This window comes from Bombus vosnesenskii, unplaced genomic scaffold (genome assembly GCF_011952255.1).
Source record: "Bombus vosnesenskii isolate JDL3184/JDL3185 unplaced genomic scaffold, Bvos_JDL3184-5_v1.1 scf7180000013265, whole genome shotgun sequence".
Taxonomy (NCBI): Eukaryota; Metazoa; Arthropoda; class Insecta; order Hymenoptera; family Apidae; genus Bombus; species Bombus vosnesenskii.
The window spans coordinates 8,131,153-8,150,336 of NW_022882925.1; the positions used below are offsets into that span (position 1 = coordinate 8,131,153).

At 34.7% G+C, this 19,184-nt stretch overlaps 1 protein-coding gene and 1 long non-coding RNA gene across 4 annotated transcripts in view; one reads left to right on the forward strand and one right to left on the reverse strand.

The window, feature by feature from the left end:
* Positions 1–9,436: 9,436 nt before the first annotated feature.
* On the forward strand, positions 9,437–10,198 carry LOC117242983. Its single transcript, XR_004495371.1, has 2 exons — positions 9,437–9,548; positions 9,584–10,198. It is a non-coding gene; the product is annotated as an uncharacterized LOC117242983 (long non-coding RNA).
* An 872-nt stretch (positions 10,199–11,070) lies between these two features.
* LOC117242982 (dipeptidase 1-like) overlaps positions 11,071–19,184 on the reverse strand; it is a 146,113-nt gene continuing 137,999 nt past the window's right edge. For all 3 annotated transcript variants that reach the window (XM_033510064.1, XM_033510066.1, XM_033510065.1), the window contains 4 exons: positions 13,265–13,349; positions 12,438–12,513; positions 12,012–12,150; positions 11,071–11,513 (listed from right to left, as the gene is read on the reverse strand). In XM_033510064.1, the coding sequence (XP_033365955.1) occupies positions 11,424–11,513; positions 12,012–12,150; positions 12,438–12,513; positions 13,265–13,349 (390 nt within the window). In that variant the 3' untranslated portion in view covers positions 11,071–11,423. The remainder of the gene's footprint in view (positions 11,514–12,011; positions 12,151–12,437; positions 12,514–13,264; positions 13,350–19,184) is intronic.

Consider the following 19,184-nt stretch of genomic DNA (forward strand, 5'->3'; position numbering starts at 1 on the left):
TGGATCTGCTTTGAAACGTCTCTTCTGTTTGATATTTTTAATAGATGCACACCGTTCTCGTCTGTATACCAGTAAATGATTCTAATTACGTTGCAGCGCGATATTTTCACAGATCGAACATGTATTTTCTGTGAAAGAACAACTCAGATGTCATATCGTGTTTGGTCGAGGGAAAAGTTTCATTGAGAGCTAATTCATCAATAACTTATGCAAGTGTTATCTCGATCATTTCTACGATTCCTTTCTTACGAATATAACTTTTCTTTTTTCGAATTTGATTCAACAGAGCTGCGTCCATTAAATGTTTTTATAGGAATTTTGTTGTATTTTCTTACAGTATGCAAATTTTTCTCATGAGTATTACAATGAAAGTTCGTCTTTTTTTTTATTATTAACTAGCTTCCTATAGCTACTTACTTAGCTAATACTTAGACACGTCGATCTTATTTAGCAATTTATCGTAGATTAAATTACACGGGAATTTCGTTACATTATAATATAATCAAATAAACCAGAGTCATTTCGCAATAGCGATCGATTGCTCCAATTTTGCATGTTCATTCCGAATTTCCAGATGCTGTTTATTTGCATCGATTGTATCTGCATTATTTATCGCTTCGCACTGTTTATGCCCACTATATTTATTTATTCATTATACGTATGAATATTCTGTACATATTTTTGTTTCACACTTGGTTCCATAGAATTCTTATATCTTAATTTAATAGTTTAATTTAATAGCTTGAAGATTTTAGAAAGGAATTTTGATATTTGACATCAATTTATTCCTTTGTATAAAATCTACGAAGGTGGAAGAAAATTGTTTGTTCGTGGTTTAATAAGAATGCAGAAACATGATTTATATGTGTTTTTGAAAACGATATTCGACTAATATCATTAATATTTCTACGATAAATTTTGTGAGAAAGAGTTATTTATCTCGTAGAAATGCTGAGAAATGTCATAAGAAATCTTTCAAAATATAAATATCCTGCAGGTTTCTTTCCTCGATGAGATGTTTATGATCTTCGTATTCATTCAAATTCTTAAACTCTCATAAAATATGAGACAAAATTGCAAAATATAAGCTTCACTTTTTCATCGATACTGCAATATCAAATCTTTATTCCGTCTATTTTGCAGCACTATTTTGCAGTCATGTTTCTCTTTATTTTTATTATTTTGCGGTTTTATTATGTTCGAGTAATCAACAAATGGAAGTGTTTTATTCGCCTAACTCCCATTCCCTTAAAACGAGTGCAATGGAATTAAATTTTATGGTCCGCTTAACTCCTGCCTTTTCTCACACGATTCTGCGTTTCATCGCGGAAGGAAGCCACTAAATCTGCACTGGATCATCGTCGGATCGTAACTCTTCTCTGTCCCACCATCGGAAAACGATTCCCACCCTTTCAACCACCTTACGAGACACGCGTTGCTCACAACTTTTGAACTTCGTCGTAGAAAGCACGAGGTGGAAAGCGCGATCACTAGGTGTTTCTAAAGCGGTCAAGCAGAGTAGATATTTGTCGGTTTATCGAAGGTTGATCCTTCTGGCGGTATATTCAGTGTCTCCTAAGGTATCACAGAGTGCTTGACAGAAAGTCTTACGTATAAACTGAAATAAATAGAAAGGAAAGAAAACACAGAACCGATGGAAACTGAATCGTTCACTAAATCATCGCGCGATGATTGAAGACGCGACGCTGATCGTCAATGTTTCAACCGCCACGATTTTCTTCTCTGTTCATCGTTTCCTGTGTCTCTTTAACGAAATCCGGTCCCCCAGCCTTGTCCTCGTTCACCCTGGATGGGTGCTGGCTGTTCGCCGGAGAAGGAAAAACGGCTGGAAACGCTACTAAATCACCGTCAGGATCAGGACTCGGGGGACGACGATCAACGATGCCGCTTGAGGGAGTGTCTCTACTCCTCCAGCATCACCTGTTGGTATCGTATCCCGGTCACGGGCTATACAGGGTGGCAAGGGGAAAATCTGCTCGAGCTAGACGCCGAAAACACGCTTGCGCGAACGCAGATCAATGTGTTATATCGCAAGCTCTCTTATACGGATCCTCTGCTCTAGCTCTGTCTCCTTCTTCTGAACGTTTGTTGCGAATGAGATGTGACGCGACGTCGACGCTTATCGTCGATTTGACGAGTGCTGTTGTGTTTATCGGACATTGATTTCTATCTTCCTTTCTTTTGCTTCTCTTCCTTTTTTGGCTACAGCTCGATAAAACCTTTATGTTCTTCTTTGGTCCTCGTTTCGAGCTGAAGTTGGAATTCGATGATTAAACCAGATTGATGACTTTTGGGAAAATTTTGGTATTAGTACTGTAATTTGGTTTGTTTTATTGATTCAGTTATTTGAAAATGTTTTATTATTAAATAATTTCAGTTATGTTGTGATTTTTCTGCTACGTTGCTACTTTACCATATTATTCCATTCGTTTTTAATCCAACCGTGTTTTTCTGTTTCAAAGCTTTCCAAAGTTTCAGAAGAATATGATAGATATAATTGATTTCATGTTTCAATTTTATTCTATTTTGCTGGAGCATTAAAACTCTTTGTTTATTGAACCAAGAACGAGATTGAGAGTAAATTTCAAAAACTGTATATTCAGTCCGAAACGAAATGCCACGATACATTATACGTTTTTAAACCACAATTAAAGTCGGAGTTAAAGTTGAAAGAAACCAAACTTTGGTAAAAATTCAATTTAATATATAATATATAATTACTAGATACACATAATATTTTTGTTAGTATAGGTTTTTTTTAGTTCAACACGTTTTGAAATTATTCTTTTATCAAATGTTTTTTAAGGTATGCAAAGAACTGTATATTCTTTAACTAATCGATTTTCCGTTATCGATTCTTATATTTTTCTTTGCGCTTCCTTTCAGAGACGGATGACTTCTTTCGACAAGAAATTGTTAATCAAGTCCATTGGCTCGTAAAAGCTTAGCATGCTACTACTACGTATACTTACTTTTTATCCCTTTAACAGTTTCGATATGTTAGTACTATTTATACGACATTTATTAGACTCAAGAAGATTTGGTTTTAAGAAAATTTTATAAAAGATTAAGCGAGAAGAATTCAATATGCATCAATCGTATAACGTTAATATTATACATTTAACGAATTATTGTTTCGTATTTATGAATTGTCAGGGAGAGAAATGAAAAAATTCTTTTGTCACTGTATCGACTAGTTTTGTAAATAATGTTTATTAGATAATGCGTGCTTACGAGTATTAGGTAACATAATGTATTCTACGGTCCTTCATAGAAGGTGTACAAATCATTGTTCCAGCAATGTCTTCTAGATTAACATAGATAAAATCATCATCGTTGTCATCGCTATCGCCTTTGTCCTTGTTCGATTCGTTAAATCTATTTCTCTCGCCTGAGTTTGTTACCGTGCGAGCCATTTATCTTGATCGACACTTAAAATCGAATCTGTTTGTCAAACTCCGAGACCATTACTCGCTCTTTTGTTGAATTCTCAGAAATTTTTCCCGCATCTCACGGCAAATATCTTAAAATATCGAAGCGTCAACGGATAGTAAAAAATGTTTCGCGAAGTCAGTAAAGCCGACATGTGCGTGTGGGAAAAGATATTCTTCTGGATGGATCTTTATCTGTTTATTTAAGTACGAGGTTTATTCTTCAGGTTTGTAGTATCTTTTACTTCAAAGAGTTAGAACTTTAATCTAGTTTAACTCATGTTCTAAGAAAAAAACTATTAAACAAGATCGACTACATCGTGCAACGTGATGAATCACTTTGTTGAACCGAATGGTGTGCTCTTCCTCAAAATCAAGCTGATCAAATAAATATTCGGGCGCGATAGAAACGCGCAGTTGGCCTCCGATTTCTAATAAACATCATTCGATTTTAGTGTTCCGTTACACGAGTCCACGATGATCGATTCAACATTCCCGCGAGTCTTTCAACATCAAACAAACCGAAGTCCCTAAAATTATAATACACGATCTAGGATTCACCACTTTGGGTATAACTAAAACTGTTGATAAATAACGTATCACTTTTGGATGTTTTCTTTTTCTAAATTCGTCAGGGCCATTCGGAGCGTATATAGCTCGTGAAAAATTGGCCTGACGATTCTTTTAAAAAATGCTCGATTTCTTTCATTTCCCTTTACGTTCGCTCAGTCACTTTTCTCCCTCATTCGCATTCTGCATTCATCCTTTATTTCTATATATATATATTTGTTTTGTTTTATTTATATAATATATATAATATATATTTTTATGTAGGTAATAGCAAGTAACTTAGTCTTATGTGTCCGTTTCACGTTCGTAATTATAGCAATCTCGAGTCGAATGGAGATTAATTTATTTACGCACGGGATTCTGCATATTCTCACCATTTCATGTTCATAGGATTGTATGCCGTGTACGTGTACATGTATGCGTGCGTATTCCCCAATGATTGTATAAGATCGTGTGAATGTTTGTTGTATTGTATACATGCTTGTAAACGTACTATTTTCCTTAGGTAGTAGGTATCAATAGTGTCTCTTGCTTGTAGCGTTAATAATTAATTTATTAAAACTTTCTATATCATTTTAATCCTCATAGTCTCTTTAATAATCGCCTATACATTCCATCTCGCTCTCTCCTTTTTCTCTCCCTTCCTTATCATCATACGTCTCCTTTACAATCTCTCTCTCTCTCTCCCTCTCTCGCTCTCTCGTAAATAGCTGCCCTTTTATTTCGTAAACTCTCTCTTTTATTAGTTTAAATTCATCTAAAAAGATTTTCGCGTGCAGTGTTTGTCGAATAGCTCGAGAATCGGTTTTATCATAACAACAAACTTGTATACTTCCATTTATTTAAAAAATGTTTATTTCAAAATTCGTCTACTTGATAATTTTCTATTTAAAAAAGTATAATTCAATCGTAACAAACAACTAGTTGAGTTAATGAAAATAATAAACATGATATAAACAAAAATGCTTTATTGATGGTTTAAACAGGATAGATTGCCGCAAGTCGAAAAAAAGAAAGATAAAAAATATTTGTAGGATACATTTTTAATATTGGAAAACGTATGTTTCTATATGGATTGGGCTGATCTAAGTTTAGCTTTTTTTCTCATCTATATTGCATCCTGATCTGATTGCATCGAAGCATTATTAAACAATCTAAAATCATCGAATCTTATACACTTTTCTCGAGCGTTCGACATTATAACAGTTTAAATTTAAGTAGACAAGTGAACGAAGTATCAGCATTATGTTTTCTAAGTATTTAATCGATTCCAAGTCTAAAAGTGGCAATTGTTGAGAGTTTAAACATTAAATATTAATTTGAATTTTTATTAAAAGTAAGTTATAAATCTTCAAACACTAAAACTCGCGAAGGAGAAAGCTGGGATGAAGCAACTTTAAGGGAAAAGGAAACGTTAGAGAGGAGAAAATATCTAGAAAATAAAGCAGCCTACAAATTCAATCATTTAGGTAATAGTTTATAAATATCTAAATTATCTAACGATTATTATCTTTACCGAATAAATAGGGAAAACACAATTCTGCAACTTCGTTCAATTTATCTCTTCATACGTACATTGGCTACAAAATTTTTCGCCACGAATGGTCGTAAGTATTACATTCTCGAGGAATAAAGTGAAAAATTGTAGCCAAGATCAGACAGAAACGGCTTCAAGTTTTCTCAAGTTTCGGTTTTTGAAACTGGTTCTCTTGCACATCCCCTGTTATATACATCTGTGGATTACACGTCGATATATCCTATTTACATGCGCGTGTCTCGTCTTGCCAAACTTGCCCTTTTGTGCGTTTGGACATGTCGGTTGTAATTGTATATAATATAGTAAGTTACAATATTACTAATCTGAGTTTCTAGGCAGTTGTGTGTTGTTTATGTTATGTACGTTAAGATTTATCTCTAAGGTTCTTCTGTTTCTCTTTCTCACACTCTCTCACACTGTTTCTCTCTCTGTTCAAACGTTTTACTTTCGCCCTTTACACGAACAATTGATTTTGGCCTCTGTTTTCTTGCTAAATCGGTTCAGAAAAGAAAAGTTCATCTACGCATGCGTGCTTGATCGTTTCGCTACTTAATTCATAGAAAATGAACACGTTGAACAGTTTTCTTTCGACGTTCGAGCCTTTTAAAAAGATCTTTCAGCGTATTGATACTCGACTCACAAAAGAAAATCATCGATAAATAAGATTTGCAAAAATAAGAATTCGACTTGATTCTCACGCGAGAATAAAAAAATGTAAACAAATGTTTGCCTTCATCTTCTTGAAATGCTCGAAACATCGATTTCCTTCAACTCGTTCGATATTTCTCTTGATTATTATACGACGATTTATTTCAACCGTATCCATTTCTCATTCTTCCACTTGCACTCATGTACTCACGCACGCTCGCAATGATTATCTAGAGTTTCCTCCCTCACGAGTCGATTCGAAATTAATTTCTTTTCGGCATCTCACGCGACTTCGAAACCCATCTTCGGCAATTTTTTTTCGCCTCGAAGGAAAAACGTGATCTCTTCTTCCCCCTTATTTTTTCTCCCCATTTTTTTCTTTATACAAAGAATACACCGTTGCGGCTATACGAAACTAGAACGGTATCATTTTGTCTACATGTGAATAATTCCATGAGTCGTGTGGTTGTAACGCTATCGTAAACACAAGAGTGAGTCTTGTTTCCATCTCCATGTCCCGATCAATGGTATTGAGCAATGTACTGCCGTCGAATCAATCGTTTGAGAAATATACTTCGTCTCCTTCGAACATCGATCATGAAAAATTTTGAACAGCTATAAATAATGTACCATCGTTGATAGAATGTCGGAATCAAAGAAGCGAATCAAATACGAATATCCTTTTCTTTTTTAGCATTCGAAGAATTTATTGTTCTCGACGCCAAGTATTTCTCAAAGAATCGATCCAATCAATATTTTAACGTGCTAGACTTACTCTTTACGAATTAGAAATCGTAAATATCGTCCTATTGGTCTTTTACACTACTTAATCGTTCACTACGTGGCGGTTATCAGTGTTATTGCTGCTAAGAGTTCGTTCAACAGGATCCTGCTGTCTCGCTAAGGTTATTTTATCGGTAGACAATAAATTCTGCTTGTCGATTTGAAATTGTTATCCTTGTCAACGCCGAGGAAAACGCAAGCGTACGTATTTTTACTTCGAGGAAAAAAGCTTCCACTAACGATCGTACTCAAGACCTTTCGCTTCGTGTAAAGTAATTAACGATCATTCGCTGTATAAACCGATAGCCTTTAACGCAATTGTTGTTCTCGACGTCCTTTGCATTTCGTGATATATTGTGCATATTTGAGGGACTCAGTGAAAAAGTGGTACAAGCGAATTTTTTTTCGGCACTAAATAGGACAGAAATATGAAGAAATGATATCTGCGTTTATGATGAACGTAGAAGATTTTGCTATGAATAATCAAACCTTTATAGGTATAATAACGAGTATTGTTATTGTGTATAGTTGAAAGAATAGGAGTAGCAGAGATTTGTTTTAGCTAATACGTATTATAACAAGTGATAGTGCAAGTACTTTGGGTATTTTATATACTTTTTATATATTAAATGTATTCTATCCATTTTTGCATCTTTAAATTTCTCATAAATGCATAAAAATCCGCAATCTAACGACGTGTCTTAATTAGAAGCATATGCATTTCTCTATTAGAATTTAATTTTATTTATAGTTTTCTTAATTGAGAATTTTTTCGTTCGTACTAGTTTTCCTCTGAACCCTTCTTTTAATCCTGTCGAATCTATAGACGATATATCTCTTAAAATTTTCTTTTGTACAAAACGATACTTAGTTGTATTAGATCGTTCAATAAGTTTGTATAGCGATCCGTGTTTACTTTTCGTGATGTATTTTATGTACGTATTGGGTAAGCGACTAGAATGACTAATCTTGTGGCATAGAGTTGAAGAAAAGATATGAAGAAAATAAATGATAAGTACTACCCAATAGTGCAATAAGTTTTTGATCAAATGCGATGATATTAAGCTAACTAGAAATACTAATGTTTTTGAGATGTAAAACGTTATAAATACGAGACACAGGAATCTCAACAAAAAGTAAAGATTTAATTAATGACGTTAATTGAAGACGAATTAAACACGCAAGATATATCGTCCAGTGTTGCAGAAGCATCGTATGGCGAGATATTTTGTCCTTAAATGCGTCTGTGGATACAAATGGGTTGATACAGAACGAATTTTTGTTAATTCCTTCACCATGGATTAATCTTCTACCAGAGTCGTAGAATGGTGCTGCGAGTTGTCGAAGGCGCCTTGGTTTCTTTTATATAATATATGTATATAATATATATATGTATAGTCGTTAACAATGTTAATTACAGGTACCTAAAAATTTCTCGCACGCGTTCCCCACGTCGGAAAAAAGTAAGAAAAGTCGAAATGTTCGTACAAGCTAGGACAGTCTACGCTAGTTTTCGGTATCATTCGCATCTTTTGATTCGCAGTGCGTTTTTTGCCTTTCTTCTTTGCGTCTTATTTTCACAATCGAGCGTTTCGTTTGCTATCTACCGGTGATACTTATCGTGATATTACAAAGTCGATAATGGAAAAACGTCGTTACGAAAAAATCAAAGACGCTTGCGAGAATTTCGTCGAGTAAACGCTAGGGAAATCGGTGTAATATTTGATGTATGCGAGCACGACGTTATATATATTTACAGTGTCTGCAATAATAGTAATTGATCCGATATTATTTCCCAATGTTTCACAACGCGTTTCACTTCGCAGCTCAGCTTTTGCCTCGTTCAAAATTTTCGCATCCTTCTCTTCTTGATCCTCAGCGCGTATCGTAGATTTTCGGATGACTTAGGACAATGTCCGAGAGCGATTGGCAAACCAGATGAAATATTTGTTTAGTACTTGCTCACTGTCTCTAATTTAAGTTACATCCCAAAAGAAGTTCCCTTTTCTAGATATGTAGAAGTATTTTCTACGTGTTCTCATTCCCGAGTCCTCGGTTTTATTTTACGATTTATCGACTAAAAAGTTTATTGCTACGTCTCAACTACTATATCGAAAAGGGATTTCGGCAATTATAGTTTCTCATGTCATAATGGTTCAGTATAAATTGGCTTGGCAGTGTTTCATATTGGTGAGCATAATAAATAGACCTGCCAATTTATCCGGATTTTTAATGCTTGATCTAATTTAGATAATATTCAAGTATCCAACATTAACGTCATTACGCCAAAATGACCAAGCTAAGTAGAGATTTGATTAAAAATTTCATATTGAATTTAATCTTCTATCGAAAAAGGAAATTTTAGATACAAAAGCATTTAGTATAATTTAATTCTATTCGGTTATTAGTTGAATTTTCTACTTAATTTTCTAGTTAAAGAAAGGCGCCTGTTACAAGGATGTTTCATATAGATTGAAAATTATCCACTTTGATTGGAATCTAAAGAATTTAGAAGAATTTAGTTATTTAAAATTCAAATGTAACACTACTATAAAAAGGTAATTATCTCATGTGTGTTTTTAATAACGCACAGTATGCATATACATATGTATGCAAATCTAAATAATGATAACTGAATAGCGCAGTTGATTCTATGAAATATTCAATTTTTTATATAAATATTAATTGAATATTCGAATATTATCGATATCCGGATATTCGCAGTCCTAACAAGGTATTTCATTTACAAATGAACCAGCAGTTGCGTCAAATAATTGCGTCATGCATGCGTAATAGAAGCCTCGTTATAACAAACGTTATAAGAACATTTTTAAGGATTTCAGTCGGAGGTTGGAAACATTTAATAAGTGACGAACAAGTCTTTCCTCTTAATGGTCTTTGGTGACGAACTCTAAATGACAAAAATTCTTTGTCATTTGTAAATATAGAAACTCTAAAAGCTTTAAACAATCGTATATACGTAAATATTGGTTTCTGTGATCTGGTTTCAAAATTTCTAATTAAATGTTATAAAAGTTTCATTATTTTCTCGCCGGTTTTTCTAGTTCTTCGTTTTTTTTTCTTTTTTGGTTTTTCTTTAATTCCTTGGTCTTAAGCGCACTTGTTAAGTTGACAAGGAGCAAGCATTCAAATGATTATCTGCGTCTTTAAGGGTATAATCTTCATATCATTCGTATTAAAAAAGAAAGTATATCAAGGATAGGTGTAATATTTGGGAGATTCGTCTATTTTATATAGTAGTTATTTCGAATATATCCTAATTGCTCCTCTATGTCAAGGATATTATCATGCAGTTGTAAATTAGAAAATAAAATTTATCAAATCATTCAACGTTAAATCATGATTAATAGATCTTTTCTTTGATTGACATTTGAACGCGTGCCACCTAGTATCCATCGCTTGAGATCTTATATAATTATTCCAAGGTAGAAGTATCGAAAAACATTTATTGGATTTCTGTCAGGATAATACCGAGGGAACGTTTCTTAAAGAGTATCCTCGTTCGAAAGAAATTCTTCCTAGCAAGCATTTTTGGCCGCCTCGATTGTCCGCATCATTACACGCTATTCATTCAGGAACGCTTTTTCTTACGCTTATAAGTATTCATCTATGAATATCTTCAGGACGAGCTCAGATTTCTGTATAAAATTTCTATGTAGATGAACATGCTAATAAATACGGTTTATGCTATAAATAAATTTGCCGTTGAATATATTTATGTTCCTATAAATTTCCAGTTCCTATAAATTAACAGTTTCAGTGTTAACACTTTTATAAACGAAATAAAACAAATGTTCGCGGTTTCTCGGTAAAATTCCTTTGGGAGGTAATACAGGCGCAGTGTGTATCAAAAAGCTGATTTCCGTAGATGCAATCGATACAGGGAAACAAATAAAAAGTTCTCAATAATTATATATCTGCTTGATAGTATGGACGGACGTATCCAGCTATTAAAATAGCAGCAAATTAACCATTATACGTTATACAGATATGTTCTTTCAGCGAAGTGCGATAACAATATGAGGAACAAGATAGTTTGTTCATAAAGTTAGTCAAAAATGGCAAAAAAAAAAAAAAAATACAATCGCATAATTCATGGCGGCGCGGCGTGTGAATGAGAGGAGAAAAAGATAAAGAAGGAAATTGAACTTGTCCTGAAGATGATCGTTCAACACATGGTCTCGATCTTATCAATTTTCACAGATGGAACGTACGTTCTTGTTCAATTTTTCATCTTTCATAAGGCGCGATCGAGTTCCCCGGAGAACTCAAAAAGATGTTTTCAGGGAAAAACGATCTTTCAGCTGATCCAGTCCGCACGTTTACAGGGTCCTATAGTTCCATGAAACGTGTCGAATCTTCGGCGATCGTAGAAAATCGAGGAATCCTGCTGTGAATGTCCTCAAAGAAGATCAAGACGCTCCGTAGACGCATGCGGAGTTGTCAGGTGGACTGATTTTCTCCACTGGCAATACTGCCGCTCTGTGCCATTCGTCGCGCACCTAAAATTCCATTTTTTTTAAATCCATAGAGTTAATAGCTAAGAACGTACGGCAATATACATAAATATCGATAGAATTTAAATAATAATCTCGCGTAGAAGGCAAATTTTAATTGCTTTGGAATCTTTGAATTATTCAACGTTTTATAAGTAACAAACTTGAGGTTATAACTTTTTGAATATTTTATGATAAGGACATTTTGTTTATCTTAGAGTTCTTATTATTTTAGCTAGTTTTGTTTTTAAAATTTTAGTTGGTTGTTACAACAAATTTTATCCGGTAAATCTTATAAATCGTAATAAACAAATAAAGATAATTTCCATTTTATATTCGGAATACGAATTTTTAATATAAATTTATATTATATGTACTGTAGTATAAACTTATCCATTCCATCTATTCCTCTTGAACAAGTATATCTCCTATAGAATTAGCACAAATCCTATTTTACTCTTTGATTATATCCATTTTAATTAATTGGCAAGAAATATAACTCACCTGCTCGACCTTAGCGAATACCCTCAATAAATTGAGGCCAGCTAGCTTTTTAATGTCTTCCTCCGTCCACGTTGGATCCTCCAGCAGAGTAGCCAACAATTGCGGATACCTCGAAACATCCTCCAAGCCGGTAGGAGTGCTGAAAAGCGCATCGATAATCGCAGTGTCGGTTTATTTGATTCATAATGACCTCTATCATTCAGAGAATAGATGTTCGACACTAAAATTCGTTTCAGCAGTCTCGTATCAATGGAAGCAATTTTACGATTTACGCGTTCGCCTAAGTGTTCATTGTGTGTGCCAGTGAAATGTTGGCAAACTCCCTCCCCATAGATACAACAGTAATTGCTTCATTGAGCCGAGTATCGATAATGATTATTCTCTGAATGCGCGTTGTTGCGCCGAGGATACTCGAAAGATAATTACAAATTTATCCCGTCGAAACCGGCTCCTATTCCAACGTGATCGATCCCCGCCACCTTTCGAATGTGATTGATGTGTGCTGAAACAGCATGGTCGTCCTTAATAAACTTGGTCATGCCGTGGCATTTGAAATGTGGATTTTATTATTTTCAACCTGCACCGTCATTACTGTACTCCATTTGAACAAAATGCGTTTCTGCTTGATTGTTAATTGGTCCCGGCACGCGTGTTAATCAGTTTCACATTAATTTACGTGAACGCGATCGAACAGAAGAAACGAATCATTGTTCAGCTCGAATATAAATGTGTTTTATCAACATAGTAGAAGTCAATCCATTCTTATATTTATTGTTTTATACCATTCTTCTCGATAGGAATGTCGCGTGTTCATTTCGCTAAAGTTCGGACTGGAGAGATTTCCGAGGTAATTTTTCGGAATTTCAAGGATTCTAAGTTCCAATTATTTTTGAATTCTCAGCTCCTACACACAGCACGGTGATCTCAATCTTTCAGTCAACAGCCCAGTTACAAATTATATTATCTTGCGTACTTCGCAAATCAGTTCACAATCGATGTTGAATTTTAATCTTTACTTTTTAGAAATATCCATATTTTCAGTATTTGCAAAGGTTTGACAACATTTATCGAAATAATAAATTCAGTATTCGAAATTAAATGTTTTTATATCAAACAATCGTGATTTGTAAAATGGACCATGTTATTGCGTAGTGGAAAGGATTTCAAAGCTAATAATTACAATGCAGTTTCTTCTACAGCCGACTATTGCTTTAAGTAAGAACGAAATAACATATCGATGATGCTTTACGTACCAATAACGTCTTTTATGGTGGCTGTACTGTTGCACGTTATGAAGTATGTATAAAACGGAACCATTGCTACACCGCCATTTTTAGCCTGCGAACAGATGTATTAACCTGAGATATGCCAAAATTGTACAGCTCTGAACATTATTCGCGCAAAGAGAAGCGATTGTAAAATGGTGCGGAGAAGAATAAAGCGGTTATTTCATTTTCTGCGAATATACAAAGGCATTGGATTTTTATTGTGTTTTCAAAAAATTCTTCTCATTCCTGCAGTATACATATGGACTGTTTCAAAAGATGAATATAGGTAAAAAATTTAGAAAGCTGCTGGTAGTTTGTAAAATTCATAAATAGAGTCGACAAAAAGCTATCAATTTTAGAGTATGTGATAACTCTTGAGGTCAGTTTGTGGAAAATGCGCATATCGTTCGTAATTCAATTCGTTATTTATGTAGGATAACAGCTTTCGGATAAATTTAGTAATTTACCTTGACGTACTGTATTACGTAATTTACAAAATGTATCTACAGAACGCAATAGCGCACAATTAACGAAATCTTTAAACAAAAATTACATAGATCGTTCGAATAAAGTATTCGAATCTGTAAATTCAATTCTCTAATTGTCAAATCTGAAAAGCACAAGATGCTATGATAAAGTATTCGCGTGGCACGCAAGCTTTTGGAAGCTACAGAAAGTAACGATTTACATCGATTCGTAGTTTACGATTTCTCCGCTTCAATCTACGATTCGAATGTTCTACGCTGTTGGACGATATTAAAAAAGTTGCGATTCGAGACGGCATACTTTCTGAAATGCGACTGGGAAACGCACGTTGAAATTCGATGAGCTGGTCGCTTGTTCAAATCTGGGACGCATTCGTAGCTTTCCATATTGATTTCGTCCAGAGTCCTTTTTCAAAAGACAAACGGAAACGACTTTGGCTACCATCAGAATCATCTGTTTCCACTTGCTTTTATGTTCCTGTTCTTATAGCGTTGGTAAAGGGGACATCTGAAGATCTGCACGCAATCGATATTATAGGGTAACAAAGAAATCGGTGGTTATGTTGCAAAAAGTTTACGCGTTTGTTCTTTCTCCGGAAGTTTTATTTACTATCTAGTATAACTACGTTAGATTGTAAAAGGAACAACTTCCTCGTTGTTAGATGACAGAGTCATTGATAATTTTCTATTTCAAGCCGACTTTTTGAAGCATTTAATTTCTTTAGTTGTGTGATTTTTTCAGTAGACCGGTGGTATGGGTCTTGCGGTCAGCTCTTGAATTGCTCGCCAATAAAATTCGAAGAGATCGTAAAGTTACTCCAGAGGAATGCAATTTCACTTCCATTCCGCGGAGACGGTACACATTGCATTGAAATTTTAATACCACCAACTGCTATAAATCATATTCCTCGCTTACTAGGATTTTTGAACAATTGATTCGGAATTCCATGAAACATTTAATATCCACGACGCGACGTGTCCGCGCGTCGTGTCATCGGAAATCGCCGTGTTTCCCGATACAAAATTTTGCTTTTTCGAATTTTGCCATAGTACAATGAAAACGTTTCTCTCGCTTGACGTTATAAAGTTCGTTCACCAATACTTGTCGCGCTCAAATTTGGCATGAGGTTGCTTTACTCCTTTCCGATGATATTTAGATGAATATTCATTTGATCTATCCAATTTTAATTTGCGCCATTAACCAATAATTTAGCAGCTTAAGCGGAATTTATAAGTGGAATTTACGTTACTCGCATATGTTAAGATTAGCATTACGAGAAATTATTTAAAGCTACTCTGCAGATTCTCTTATCAATTTGCATGATAGAGATTTTACGGATTTTACGGTACAGTAATCGATACACTCTAATTAAAAAGAAAAGTTAGCTATAGACATAGAATCGGTACGAAAGAAGCGCGATAAACTACTTTAATTTCCTCCATTTAGCTGACCTCTATATTCCTCGTTCAACTTAACTTTATAATCCGGTCCAAGATAGCAACGCAGCTACATCTGGCCGATTCGTCAATGCCGAACTTTTGATGAAAATCTAAAGAATCTCCTAAAGTACCGGACCGATTTTTATCCGTTTCGGTTAACACGAAATGCTTGGAGCTAGTGCGCCATGGCCATCCAGTTTTATCAGGACCTTTTTATCTCTACCTCCTATCGACAATTACTGAATGTGCCAATCGAGAGAAGAGACAATGCCCTCCCGTCTAGTCGATACCTGACCTGACTTAAACTATGAAGTAGCCAGCGTTAATTGGGGCAGCAGTGTGGCACAGCTAATAACATGTTACCAGACAGGCCATCGTTCGGCCTCTGATTGGTGTAACTCATCCCCTTGTCGCTTCGTCATGATCGAGCCAGTATTGATTGTACCGGTGAAGCAAATAAGAAACACATATTGATTCTCTCTTGTAAAGATACAATTAGCAGGGATTTTAATCAAACTAATTGGATTAGTAGATATTGCTTGCCTCTTAATATCCGACTGTGATTTGATTTTCATATAATTCAAATTTTATTTTAAGAATATTTATATAATGTTTCACTGTTTCTTTTTAAATTTTTTGTCAAGTTCACATTAAAAATTCGCGCGCCTATTACGAATTTTATACAAAAAGATTTTCCATATACAAAAAAGAATTAATAATTGTCAGTCGAGTGCACGAACGCATGGTTAAATGGAATTTAAGGCATTGTTGTCGTCGTCTCAAATTTAATCCGATAGATTAACTTGAAGCATCGACACAGGGTAATTGTCATTTCGACGTCAGTGATTGGCAGGCGCAGCGATAGGATTAAATTTTAATCGAGCTTTGCACGCGAGACTTAATCACTTACAATCAGTTTACCCAATGTTGTGTCGTTAATGTGAAATCACTTACGAATCCAATAATTGTGGAAGCTTGGCCACACGCTACAGCGTAAATTACTGCGAGAACTTTGTGCTTCGAATGAAAGATCATCGCAATTCGAGTTTCTTCTGACTTAGAATCCTGATGATTTATTTCTTCGGCTTTCTAACTTTCGTACGCGAACTCGACGAAAACCGTGGAGAGTATTACTGTCCGAAAAGGAAAGTTTAACGCACGTAGAGGGTCGTAAATATTTAGATAATTGTTTAGCCCGAGTGTTTATGATGCATGGGAACGTTTTAAAAACAGATTGTACATTCTCATTGGCCAGTTGACTTCCTTGTCGGATAAATCATGTACCTTCACGTATTGTAATCCCAATTTAATCCTACAGAATTCTCTGCAGAACCATTTTTTGTCAGCCTCATTGACCCAGCTCGTATATTATTTTATACGAGTATCCCGTGTGACTTTTTTCCACCATTATCCCAAGCGCGAATTCCGCGCCACGTTGAACATGTACTTTCTGCCCTGAATATATCCTCTTGGTCATTTCGAACTCGCTTCGAATTTCCCTCTTTTTTCATCCCCTATGCTTTTTTCTCGATTCGTTTGCACGGATCTGACACATTCAACGGACGAATTCGCCCCCTTTTCCTTGTTGTTCAGCTGACGTTTCAACCGCTCGACTGGTTTCGAATTTCAGACAAGAAGACAGAGGAAGAAATAGATAGATAGATAGATAGATAGATAGATAGATACGATACGATAGATAGATAGGTAGATAGATACACGGAGAGAGAGGACAGAGAGAGAGAGAGAGAGAGAGAAAGAGAGAGAAGGAGAGGCACGTAATGCGTTTTCATCAAATCCTAGAACGAGGCTGGACCGGGCCAACCCTGAACTTTTCGAAACACCCGACCTGGTTCTAGTCGCGTGTTTACTGACCTGAAACCAAATAATCTCTTCGTTGGCCAACGTTTGCGAACAGTTGGTCAAAACGGATGGAAGGGTTAGGAATACTCGTATGTATTTTTGTACACATATACTTTCGAACTATAAGTAAGTTAATCATTCGAAGCAAGAAGTGATAGCCGATGATAGAGGAAACATTTTGATCTAGTGACTACAAAGTTTAGCTTCAACTATTAGACTTATTGCTGGGCTATTTACGAATGTGTGTATATATATATATATATATATATATATCGTGGGAAATATAAATGTGCATAAATGGACAAAATGTATAATTAGGATTTAAAATTCATATTTATATTCAATATCAATTTCAACGCCAAAATTAATATTAATATTAACTATTAATTTTTGCATTAAATATTAATATTAATTTTGACATTAAACATTAAAGGTTTACATTGAACATTTATAATTTATTATTTGATGTTAAATTTTATAGCTTCCATTACTATAGAACAAAAGCAGATTGAACGTAAGTTTACTAAACGCAAAATATTTCCTTTATGTTTTTCAATCTTACTCGACCGATGTGTAATTTTAAAGTATCTCATGTCCTTGACATTATAACTAGCGTTACTATGTCCACATATTTCATTAACTTTAAAAATTATATCGCTGTAATTGATTTCCAGAGTTCGCGCACGCTTTTCAAAATTTGTTATTTAACATTAGAATGCCATGAACTTTAAGTATATATTATCTGAAAGGGGATTAAACTTAATGTCGGTTCACTAACTTTCAATGTAGCAGTTGGAAAACTGTAACTAAAACGTTAAAATTTATCGAGCGACCCAAAAAGCTACGACGACGCGACGGTCGGTAGTGGGTTAAGCATGGATTACATCATAAATGCTCACTAACAATTTTATCTGCTACCGTATTTACGCTCAAACTGAATTATTTTCTCCTGCTTTTTTGCGTACAAAGACCATCATTTTGGGCGGACCAACGAGATTGCTTGGAGATTTTAACAACGCTGAGCTTGTAAAAGATACGCGACAACTAGATTAGTTAGTGCTTCAGTTTATTTTTCAAAATGTGGTATTAATATTTATAAATTTTTTATTTTCTGGAAGAAGTATTCGAACGATTATCTATTTACCCCTGTCCAGCCTGGAAATTAGTTAAATTCAAATATACTTGACAAATTCTCGAACTCGATTTTCTCGAAAATCAAGCTTGGAACGAAAAAGATTTATGCTATACATTCGTTTCTTATTTTTTCGCAAGGAATCGCCCGAGAAACATGTTATACATGTTATTCGGCTGCACTTTATGTGTTATATAATGAAGTTAATTATTGAATATTTTATGACCCTGAAACAGATAAAATAAAATTGTCTTTGAAAAGCGACACTTATTATTGCTACAACCAAATAATTACTGTCTGTTAAGTTCAACAGTCGCCGTTGGCTTTGCCCTAGAAATTCAAAATGCAAAATATGAGGTTACCTTATTTATGACTTGATATATTTCTACTGGCGCGCTTAACGATAATTTACCAGAAATTTTTCAGAATTATACGACGTTGCATATTTCAGAGCAATCAAGAGTAGGAAAAACATTGATGACTGTATTTTCCACGACTCTACGGCTTGGTCCAGAACAAATTCATTGGTCTTAATAAAATATCTACTTAGCTCCTCCGAGACGTAGAAAAACTCGTAACCGTAATGTTAGGATTTTTATGTTGGTTCCTATCTCCTATATCCGGTTAATAGTTTCTACGCGGAAAATGTACATAGACATGTGCATACAGTGTTAATCATGCGAGCAAACTTTATACATGTTACTCTAAGAATCGCAATAGATTGAAATATACTATACCATAACAATAAATTTTCGCAAAATATTATATTCTATTCGCACACTTTTTCTCCCGCAATGTTGTCTCTGGCATTCACATTGTTGAACATTTCTTTAGTCCATGAAATTTATCTTGTTTTAATGATTTTAAAAAGTTTAATAAAGCGCGGTTTAACAAATCATCAGTGATTACCGTGACAGTCAACGTGTGAACAATTGTGTAACATAAAAAGTAGAAAATCAAGAGAAGTGGACTTATCGAGTAAATGGAT